The 11,081-nt window shown below is 42.6% G+C and overlaps 2 protein-coding genes across 2 annotated transcripts; both read right to left on the bottom strand.

Moving 5' to 3' along the window:
- Nucleotides 1-2,217: 2,217 nt before the first annotated feature.
- Nucleotides 2,218-6,263, bottom strand: LOC139468336 (uncharacterized). The gene is made up of 3 exons (XM_071250244.1): nt 5,991-6,263; nt 4,454-4,591; nt 2,218-3,029 (listed from the first exon to the last, which is right to left on the bottom strand). The coding sequence occupies exons 1-3, from the start codon at nt 6,256-6,258 to the stop codon at nt 2,824-2,826; spliced, it is 612 nt and encodes a 203-aa protein (XP_071106345.1). The 5' UTR covers nt 6,259-6,263; the 3' UTR covers nt 2,218-2,823.
- A 2,243-nt stretch (nt 6,264-8,506) lies between these two features.
- Nucleotides 8,507-9,038, bottom strand: LOC139457442 (uncharacterized). The gene is made up of 2 exons (XM_071238840.1): nt 8,836-9,038; nt 8,507-8,645 (listed from the first exon to the last, which is right to left on the bottom strand). The coding sequence occupies exons 1-2, from the start codon at nt 9,036-9,038 to the stop codon at nt 8,507-8,509; spliced, it is 342 nt and encodes a 113-aa protein (XP_071094941.1).
- Nucleotides 9,039-11,081: the final 2,043 nt, after the last annotated feature.

The raw sequence follows: 11,081 nt of genomic DNA, 5'->3' as shown, positions 1-11,081 counted from the left end.
GTTGACATATGTGCACAGACAACTCAAACACGGTGACCCATGTCGTGGAACTCTGCAAAGTCAGATGGTTATAGATTGTCTCTTCATACGACTAAACAACAAATTGGTTGCGTGGCACGTATACCGATAAACCAGGTATATTCATATTTTTCTGAGTTCTCCGTGTCTTCCCGGCCCTAGAAGTGAATCATTTTTTTTTAAACGCCGGGTTGCGTTTTGGTTCCAGAATCGTATTATTTTATTAAAATTTATTCATTGGTGATAAAATACACAAAGCTTCAAACTGATCTTCAGGGATAGTTTCAATCCTCTTTATAACATAAAGTAATAAAAAACAAGAATCAATGTTGTTAGTGTAACATGTCAACATGTCATTCGTAGCAAGAAACCAAACAAATAACAAACGTGACCCACCGTGATAAAAGGAACCTTATGGGTGCGGGGATACAATTGTGCTATGACGTCATAAAGACGTGTGATGTCATGTATCTATGTAATACATATGAATTGAAGCTTGCGAATTGTATTTTTTGTGTTTCGAAGATGCTGTTGTTTTTAAAATATAATGAAAAGTCACAATGTGATTTTTCACCCATGAGGTCCCTTATCTCATGGTTGGTCACAAATAATCAACTCTAAAAACGGGGCACAATACATGATCGAAGCACATGACGAGCAACATCTGGACTAGACACTGGCTTGACTTAATCAGTCGACCCCACCCACCCCCACCCTTACCCTTGATGAACAGAGAGTGGCCACACAGATCACGTTATTAAGAAACTGCTGCATTTATACAGTTCTCGATGTTCTCATTAATACGATGAATTAAATGGAAATACATAATAAAAATGTTTGTATCCCTGAATTCCTTGGTTAAACAAGTGTTACGGTATTGGTATCAATGCAACTAGCGGCCCTTGGGGTATTCCTTGTATTATCAGTGGCACTGGTATCAATTTAACCATGGACCCTTTACATATTACTTAGATTAACAAGGGTATTGTTATCAATTCAGCCATGGACCCCTTACATATTACTTAGATTAACAAGGGTATTGTTATCAATTCAGCCATGGACCCCTTACATATTACTTAGATTAACAAGGGTATTGTTATCAATTCAGCCATGAACCCCTTACATATTACTTAGATTAACAAGGGTATTGTTATCAATTCAGCCATGGACGCCTTACATATTACTTAGATTAACAAGGGTATTGTTATCAATTCAGCCATCCCTGACGAATTCCTTGGATTAACAAGGGTATTGGTATCAATGCAACTAGCGATCCCTGGCGAATGACTTGGATTAACAGATGAATTAGTATCAATGCAACTGGCACCTGTGTAATTGTGTGATGTACCCTTTAACCTTGCTACACGTCAATACTGAATGTTTGTCCATCATATAACCGTGTTATATATAATCTAAATAGGACCATCGCCATACAGAAGATATATCCTCACCGGTGGAACCCTGACATGACACAAATTGTGTTGATGCATCCGATTCAAGGGTTTTTACGGCAGTCTGTCTGTCTGCAGCGAACAGACACAGTGATGTCTGGTTCAAACGCATCATACTGCATCAGAAATAATCCATACAATTTCGGTAAAACATACAATAAACACAACCCGGAAATGCCCGCTGAACATCTACAGTGACGACCTTCACTGCCCTGCATCTACAGTGACGACCTTCACTGTCCTGCATATACAGTGACGACCTTCACTGTTCTGCATCTACAGTGACGACCTTCACTGTCCTGCATCTACAGTGACGACCTTCGCTACCCTGCATCTACAGTGACGACCTTCACTGTCCTGCATCTACAGTGACGACCTTCACTGTCCTGCATCTACAGTGACGACCTTCGCTACCCTGCATCTACAGTGACGACCTTCACTGTCCTGCATATACAGTGACGACCTTCACTGCCCTGCATCTACAGTGACGACCTTCACTTCCCTGCATCTACAGTGACGACCTTCACTGTCCTGCATCTACAGTGACGACCTTCACTGCCCTGCATCTACAGTGACGACCTTCACTGCCCTGCATATACAGTGACGACCTTCACTGCCCTGCATATACAGTGACGACCTTCACTGCCCTGCATATACAGTGACGACCTTCACTGTCCTGCATATACAGTGACGACCTTCACTGCCCTGCATCTACGGTGACGACCTTCACTGTCCTGCATCTACAGTGACGACCTTCACTGCCCTGCATCTACGGTGACGACCTTCACTGTCCTGCATCTACAGTCACGACCTTCACTGCCCTGCATCTACAGTGACGAAATGTCCATTTCTGTCCTGCATCTTCCACAGTGTTCGAAATGAGCGCCTGTGCGTAGGTCTGTGATTTGTAGATCTCGTGTCGGGCCCATAGTGTCAAATTTATGTGGGTCCTTATGGCCCGCAGTAAATCTATCTCTCTATTTATTTATCACAAAAAGTTGCAGCTTTGTAATGTGGGCCTGCATCTTCTAAAGTCGGTGGGTCCTGATGGCAGACTGGCACTTTTTATTTCTAACACTGCTGTTCTGCATCTACAATGACGGTCTTGACTGTTCTGCATCTACAGCGACGATCTTCAATGCTCTGAATCTGCAGTGTTCTGTTGCATGTTTCTTCACCCTGATGTTTTCTGGGTCATTTTCCCTTAAAAATACTATTCAAATACCACAAAATAATTCGGTAGAAAAACGATCACGCCTGTCATGAAGTAAGAAATATAGGGAAATTATGCGTGTTAATTGTCTCCCCAAAGGTCCAGACAATATCTGGACAACACTGCTTCCTCTTGTCCCGGTTAGTATTTCCGCATTGACTTTTCCCTACTGCAGCACAGAAGCAAGGCCTGTATCCCGTGCATGCTGGAACCAATCATCATGATGAATATGGTAGCCACGCTTGTGTAGTAGGACCAATCTAACTGGTTGGAATCAGGAAGCGGAAGCCAGTAGGGGTCGTTCGAGCTGTACCTGTACAAGGACGTTCCACACGATATCATGACCGCTGAAACAGACACCATGAGCGAGTGAGTGAGTGAGTATGGTTTTAAGCCGCTTTTAGCAATATTCAAGCAATATCACGGCGGGGGACACCAGAAATGGGCTTCACACATTGTACCCATGTCGGGAATCGAGCCCGGGTCTTCGGCGAGACGAGCGAACGCTTTAACCACTAGGCTACCCGACCGCCCCTACAGACACCATGAAGAGTAAACAGAGGAACGCAGGGCGTTTGATAGGACCCCTCCCTTTATGTCCCTCCCTTGTACTAGTAACATTTTAAGGACTTGTCTTATACTCGTACAATTGTAAGGACATTATTAGGTCTTGTCTTGTACTCGTACACTTGTATGGACATTATTATGTCTTGTCTTGTACTCGTAACATTTTAAGGTTGGTTGGCTGGTTTGTTGTTTAACGCCGCACTCAGCAATATTCCAGCTGTATGACGGCGGTCTGTAAATAATCGAACCTGGACCAGACAATCCAGTGATTGACCTCATGAGCATCGATCCACGCTATTTGGATCGATGACATGCATCGACCACTCGATCCAGTTAGTCGCCTCTTACGACAAGCATAGTCGCCTTTTACAGCAAGCATGGGTTGTTGAAGACCTAGTCTACCCCGGATCTTCACGGGTCAAACTTTTAAGGACATTGTTAGGTCTTGTCTTATACTCGTACAATTGTAAGGACATTATTAGGTCTTGTCTGGTACTCGTACACTTGTATGGACATTATTATGTCTTGTCTTGTACTCGTAACATTTTAAGGTTGGTTGGCTGGTTTGTTGTTTAACGCCGCACTCAGCAATATTCCAGCTGTATGACGGCGGTCTGTAAATAATCGAGCCTGGACCAGACAATCCAGTGATTGACCTCATGAGCATCGATCCACGCTATTTGGATCGATGACATGCATCGACCACTCGATCCAGTTAGTCGCCTCTTACGACAAGCATAGTCGCCTTTTACAGCAAGCATGGGTTGTTGAAGACCTAGTCTACCCCGGATCTTCACGGGTCAAACTTTTAAGGACATTGTTAGGTCTTGTCTTATACTCGTACAATTGTAAGGACATGATTATGTCTTGTCTTGTACTCGTAACATCTTAAGGACATTATTAGGTCTCAACCCCACAGTGATTATTTTCCAACACTTCTGAATTGGCGTGTCAAAGGTTTTATGACTGCGGGATTGGGTGGTACAATTGGGGTGCATTGACTGAAATGTATATACTTTGCTTATCGGAGAGTGATATACATGTACATAAAAGTCTTATTGACGACCGTGTATCCTAGTGTAAACTCATTGCAACTATTACAAACGCATCACGGACAGACTATTTGATATTTAAAAAAAAAAAAATGCATGGCTTGGTAGCTGTAGGATCAGGAGTTGTGAAAACTCAGGAGGATGGAGCTTACTTGATATGCTGCCTAGGACAGTGATGGGGATGAGGAGATGTGCCCTCCCCTGAACCAGGTAGAAGGCCGAGGAGAACAGGTTGAAGACGTTGAAGAACAGAGACATCACCAACATGCCCTTGACTGCCTTCAGCCACACTAAAACAAAGAGACATCATATAGACTTGAAAACAGCGGTCAATCCAAATATGGACAACGGGCATATTTACCAAAGTATAACTGACAGATATTGATACGGAATAAATACACGGAAATGCAGTGAAATGCGATGCCAACTTTGAACATATTCATGGACTATTGATAATGTTATACTTACAGATGAGTGGCCAAGAGGCTTTTGAAATACAAACTACAAATACATTGCTACAAATGTTTCGGTAGCAACTTGAAGCTGGGCGACAGAAGGTCAATGTAACGGAGCCATATAGCAAGCTTCAGATAAATGATGTAAAAAGCGTTAAATTGGGTGACCATTATAAATAATTGTAATAAGATAAAATAGAAATAACCATTTTGTTTTGTTATTCAGGAATTGTCAGGATAAAAAAAAGTTTGAATATTGTTTATTTGTATCCTTAGAGATAAGGGTTTCCGTCTCCGTGCATCGAGTATTATCAGAAATGTAAGCTACATCCTGGTTAATTACACACTGACGAGGCAGGTCAAGTACTATCCTCCCATTCCCGAGTATGGCTGCATCATTCCCCGAAAGCAAGTTGTATTGTTGAAAATGGCCTATGACGATAACAACGCTAACATTCCTCCCGCATCATAACAGCAATGCGTAGACTGAATTGGTGTATGACAGTCAACACACGAGCTTGACCTCATGACAAGATTATCCATAACGTAAACAAACAATGTGAAAGTCTGTTATGAACACTGTCCTCACATTCAAGCAGAGTCATAGCAGCGGTTCCAAAGTGATTTGATTCGAAACAACTTGTTCAAAATAAAAAAGGGTTTAAAACTTAGAATTATATGTAACTATGTAACATACATAGGTTACAATTAGGAACCAAATACATATTTTACCGCGGTTATTTAAGTTAGAAAGAAGCTTGTTGGAATGAACAACTCATTATTACGACATTATGACCACGATCATCATGATAAATGGTATTTTGTGGTTGGTTTGTTGTTTAACGCCGCACTCAGCTGTATTCAAGCTATATGACGGCGGTCTGTAAATAATCGGGTCTGGACCAGACAATCCAGTGATTGACATCATGAGCATCGATCCACGTAATTTGGATCCGATGACATTCATCAACCATGTCAGCGAGCCTGACCACCCTATCCCGTTAGTCGCATCTTACGACAAGCACAGTCGCCTTTTACGGCAAGCATGGGTTGCTGAAGACCTATTCCAGCCTGGATCTTCGAGGTTCGGTATTTTTGTAACGATTTCTGTGTTGACGTTACCGGAAATAGGATATAAGGTATCTGACATACATTAGAAACACAGCAATATCAATAGAGTGTTACTGCCAAGTGTTTATAAATTACAGTATGAAATATTTAGTCTTATACTTACTGGGGTGTATCCAATCCTGAACATCATAGAAAATTGGGTCGGCAAAACTGTAACACCCAACTAAGCCTTTAGGGGTCTGTACATTTCTATGTATGACGTAGTTAACCAGACAGATCTTCCATAAACCTGCCTTCTGGAATCCGGACCCCTCCACAGGGGACTGTATCCAATTGTCCGTGAACACAGCAACCATTAAGGTAATCGTAGCCGTCGCGATGATCAACGTTCCCAGGCCATGGAGCAGGAGATTTGTCCGCTCGCCCGCCATTTTGAATTTTGTTGACTCACGCGTTGCAAAGCGAGATAGTGTTATCGAGAACGCCACCGCATTGCTTGATAAGTGACAGGTAGGCAACGCTGGCATGTGTACTCATAAGTTGCCATTTTTGCAAACACATGATAAAACAACTGATTTGACCTGTGATTTTAAATTATCAGACAGCATTTGCATAACATTAGTAACACAGCGTTTGACACTCCTGTAAAAAAAATTCGAATTAAATATTATTATTTGATTTTATGAACTTCACGATATTTCATTAGATACGTGTAAGTTTACCGTGTACACTGCCATGTGAGTACCTGCTGGATCATGCTGAAAACATATTTCTGAATTCTAAAACGCTGCTGTTTTTTGTCGATAGAGGAGTGCATATAGACCCTGTTTTCAAAGCAGGCTTAGTTTCAGTTAAACATAACATCAACCTCATGTCGCACGCTGTATTATATTATATCTTCAAACTGATGAATATTTATACGCTTATCTATGCCATTTTAAGTCCCAACTAAATGTGAGCCACAAATTAACCGAGGCTGACACTCATAAATATAATTGTATATTTGCAATGATTCCATCGGGTGTTCCCAAAACAGTTGGGCATGTTCTTCGTTGACGTTAGCGAAGGTCAAGGTCACAAAGCCAAGGCATGCAAAACATGTCATCTACATGAAATTAAAACAGTCACTACGGTGATTCTATGGTGGCCGAGAGGAGCCATCAATTCCGGCCGCGAGAAAGCGATAACGCGATAACACGAGACGAGAAAGCGATAACACGTGACGAGAAAGCGATAGCACCATTCGAGAAAGCAATAAAGTGAGAAAGCGATAGAACGAGGGGAGAAAGCGATAAAACGATATGAGAAAGCGATATTTCCCATAAACCCGTACATTAAAACAGTTTTTTGCTGATATTCAGTTATCCATTCCTATAATTTCCACCGGTATTTTGCCTTTTATACCAAGAATTTTTCAACGTATTATAGTAAATAAATTTGTTAGATATAGATACAGAATGGTATCTCGTTTCCTTTGAATACATGCATGAGTTTACTTTCTTGTATCCTAGCAAGTAAGAAAGATTCACATACACAAGGGAAAAGTCTTTCAGTTTTACTTTATTTCGCCAAAGCTCCACAAAGTCCGCGGATAATTTGCGATATTTTGCGAAACATAATTGTCCCTTTCATGAGAGTTACTAGTTTTATGCCGAAATGCGTGAAGCCTGTTTATGGGCTCACTAACAGCGGTGTTTATCATTTAATATATGCAAGTACATATACATGTGGATTCGTACAAGGCAAGAGATACAATACAAGTTGATCAGAAATCAATGTCAAAAATGATATTTACGGACAGTAATTTAGCATTCACACTGTCACATCATATACTACTCAAATCAAATTAATGAACACCCACATTTATTAGACTGTGGTTTGCAATACAATCAGCCATGACTGATTAACCATAGTCATATGAAAAACTCTTTAACTTCTTTTGTATAGTATATATTGAGATTTTAACCCGACCTATTCAGAGAGTATTGCCATGACCTGCCACCCACTGACGGCGTGATGGTCCCATAGCTCACCTTTGTTTGTTTGTTGTTTAACGCTACACTCAGCAATATTCCAGCTTAATGACGGCGCTCTGTAAACAATCGAGTCTGGACCAGACAATCCAGTGATTGACACCATGAGCATCGATCCACGCAATTGTCATTCGATGACATGCTTCAACCAAGTCAGCGAGCCTGACCACCAGATCCCATTACTCGCCTCTTACAACAAGCATAGTCGCCTTTTACAGCAAGCATTGGTTGTGTGTGTGTGTGTGTGTGTGTGTGTGTGTTATCCAGATTGTAGCCAAGAAAGTACCGTACTCGACGTACAATGTATTGTAGACGTTTGGTAACACTACATATTCAAGATGTTGTTGTGGTCAATATTATGTATACTTCATTAAGAACTGATTTTCACTTTGTGTGGCGTCATTGAATTTTGAACCTTCAAAAAGTGAGAGCTAAACTGTATGAATGTCGGCGTTTGTCAGTGAAGCTGTATCGCTTAAGTGTAACTCATCACCGATCACTTGGCCGATAATTCTGAGTTTATTATGAAGATGTGTGGAATAGACACTGATGTAATTCATCTATTACTGCTGAGTGTTGCTGACAGTCACTGCGAATCGAGTCGATAGTTTTTGCAGTCAAACAGTTTGACATTTTCATCTTTCCATCACACCACCTGTCTCTCCACACCCTTCTCAAGTACACCATCTGTCTTCTCCACACTGCCCTCACCCTTCTCCATCTCACCATCTGTCTTCTCCACACTACCCTCATCCTTCTCCATCTCACCATCTGTCTTCTCCACACTGCCCCACCCTTCTCCATCTCACATCTGTCTTCTCCACACTGCCCTCACCCTTCTCCATCTCACCATCTGTCTTCTCCAGACTGCCCTCACCCTTCTCCATCTCACCACCTGTCTTCTCCACACTGCCCCACCCTTCTCCATCTCACCATCTGTCTTCTCCACACTGCCCTCACCCTTCTCCATCTCACCATCTGTCTTCTCCACACTGCCCCACCCTTCTCCATCTCACCATCTGTCTTCTCCACACTGCCCTCACCCTTCTCCATCTCACCATCTGTCTTCTCCACACTGCCCCACCCTTCTCCATCTCACCATCTGTCTTCTCCACACTGCCCTCACCCTTCTCCATCTCACCACCTGTCTTCTCCACACTGCCCTCACCCTTCTCCATTTCACAACCTGCCTCTCCACACTGCCACATCCTTCTCCATCTCACCACCTGTCTTCTCCACACTGCCCTCACCCTTCTCAACCTCCCCACCTGTCTTCTCCACACTGCCCTCACCCTTCTCCATCTCACCATCTGTCTTCCCCCTCCATACTGCCCTCACCTTTCTCCATCTCACCATCTGTCTTCCCCCTCCATACTGCCCCATCCTTCTCAAGTACACCACCTGTCTTCTCCACACTGCCCCCACCCTTCTCCATTTCACCACCTGCCTCTCCACACTGGCCTCACCCTTCTCCATTTCACCACCTGCCTCTCCACACTGCCCCTTCCTTCTCCATTTCACCACCTGTCTTCTCCACACTGCCCTCACCCTTCTCCATCTCACCATCTGTCTTCTCCACACTGCCCACACCCTTCTCCATCTCACCATCTGTCTTCTCCACACTGCCCTCACCCTTCTCAACCTCCCCACCTGTCTTCTCCACACTGCCCCTTCCTTCTCCATTTCACCACCTGTCTTCTCCACACTGCCCTCACCCTTCTCCATCTCACCATCTGTCTTCTCCACACTGCCCACACCCTTCTCCATCTCACCACCTGTCTTCTCCACACTGCCCTCACCCTTCTCAACCTCCCCACCTGTCTTCTCCACACTGCCCTCACCCTTCTCCATCTCACCATCTGTCTTCCCCCTCCATACTGCCCTCACCTTTCTCCATCTCACCATCTGTCTTCCCCCTCCATACTGCCCCATCCTTCTCAAGTACACCACCTGTCTTCTCCACACTGCCCCCACCCTTCTCCATTTCACCACCTGCCTCTCCACACTGGCCTCACCCTTCTCCATTTCACCACCTGCCTCTCCACACTGCCCCTTCCTTCTCCATTTCACCACCTGTCTTCTCCACACTGCCTCATCCTTCTCTATTTCACCACCTGCTTCTCCACACTGCCCTCACCTTTCTCCATATGACCACCTGTCTCCACATTGCTCTCGTTTCTATTCTCACAAATTATAACATTGATTTCCGTAGTGATGATTTCCTCGATGCTAAGCAAAGCACTGGGGTTTTTTCTCGCCTGGACCTGTATCTTCTCTGCTTCTCTATTGCTGAAAGAGCCGTCTTAATCTGAAAAAGACCAAAATGTTGCATGCTTAACCTTGCTTTGTCAGTATTAAAGAAGTTGTTATCCATAACATTGTGTCTACCTTGTCATCCGTCAACGTCTAAGTAAGTAATGCCTATCAAACAATTTATAACCTCTTGAATGTCTGTGTTATTCCAAGAGGAATTATTTGAGTTATTATGGTAATTATACAACTGATTGGTAAAGTTTGAAATGAAAATGTAAGGTGAGGATAAGTCTGTGCTGTTACCAGGGAATGTCTGAGCTGTTACCACCAGTGTCTGTCCATGTTTGAAGGTAATAGCACAGACACTTACATTATAGACAAATTGACATTAATAACAATTTTGTTTAATGTGTACTCCCTTGAATTGTTGAGACCAGTTTATATTTTCTAATATTCTGATAAAATGGTTGTGGAAAGACATTTGTTTCGTCCTAAATGCAGTACAGACACTGGAAATAAACGTATTATTGTCCAACGTCTTCTCTCACTTGAAGGGCACTGCTGCCATTATAGTTCAGGAAGTAAGGAGTATTTCTGTTATTTGGCATTCTGGGAATATTGAAGGATCATACGTTTTTCAGTTTTGATTCATCTCGGTACCAGGACAGACATTTTTTCATGTTAAAGTGTATCTTTAAAAAAATCACTGTATTTCATAAGCTAGAACGGTAACGCACAATATATTTCTTAAACATTTTTTACAAAATATTTTTGTTTTGTTTTTTGCAACATAAAACAAAATTGATGGGAAAACTTAGGGTTTCAGACATCCCATTTAGCTCCACTTAACGCCAATCAAATAGTTTAACTAAAATAAAGTGCATAATAAGGAATTATTGAAACTACTGTCAGATACTATGGTATGTTCTGCGTAACACTGGTGTTACAAATGTCTAATATACATATTT

The sequence above is a fragment of the Haliotis cracherodii genome, unplaced genomic scaffold, assembly GCF_022045235.1.
Source record: "Haliotis cracherodii isolate W230 unplaced genomic scaffold, xgHalCrac1.p SCAF_1, whole genome shotgun sequence".
Lineage (NCBI taxonomy): Eukaryota > Metazoa > Mollusca > Gastropoda > Lepetellida > Haliotidae > Haliotis > Haliotis cracherodii.
The sequence above is the reverse complement of the archived record's forward strand: the minus strand, read 5'-3'. Positions and strand labels throughout refer to the sequence as shown.

What these genes read in the sequence shown, in the direction of transcription:
- LOC139468336 (XM_071250244.1), bottom strand. Translation starts at nt 6,258, where the DNA reads ATGGCGGGCGAGCGGACAAATCTCCTGCTCCATGGCCTGGGAACGTTG. An exon ending in TCAGGATTGGATACACCCCA is followed by an intron (nt 4,592 to 5,990) that starts GTAAGTATAAGA and finishes TCTTTGTTTTAG; the next exon opens with TGTGGCTGAAGGCAGTCAAG. An exon ending in TGTCCTAGGCAGCATATCAA is followed by an intron (nt 3,030 to 4,453) that starts GTAAGCTCCATC and finishes TGTCTGTTTCAG; the next exon opens with CGGTCATGATATCGTGTGGA.
- LOC139457442 (XM_071238840.1), bottom strand. Translation starts at nt 9,038, where the DNA reads ATGGAGAAGGGTGAGGGCAGTGTGGAGAAGACAGGTGGTGAGATGGAG. An exon ending in CAGTGTGGAGAAGACAGATG is followed by an intron (nt 8,646 to 8,835) that starts GTGAGATGGAGA and finishes AGGGTGGGGCAG; the next exon opens with TGTGGAGAAGACAGATGGTG.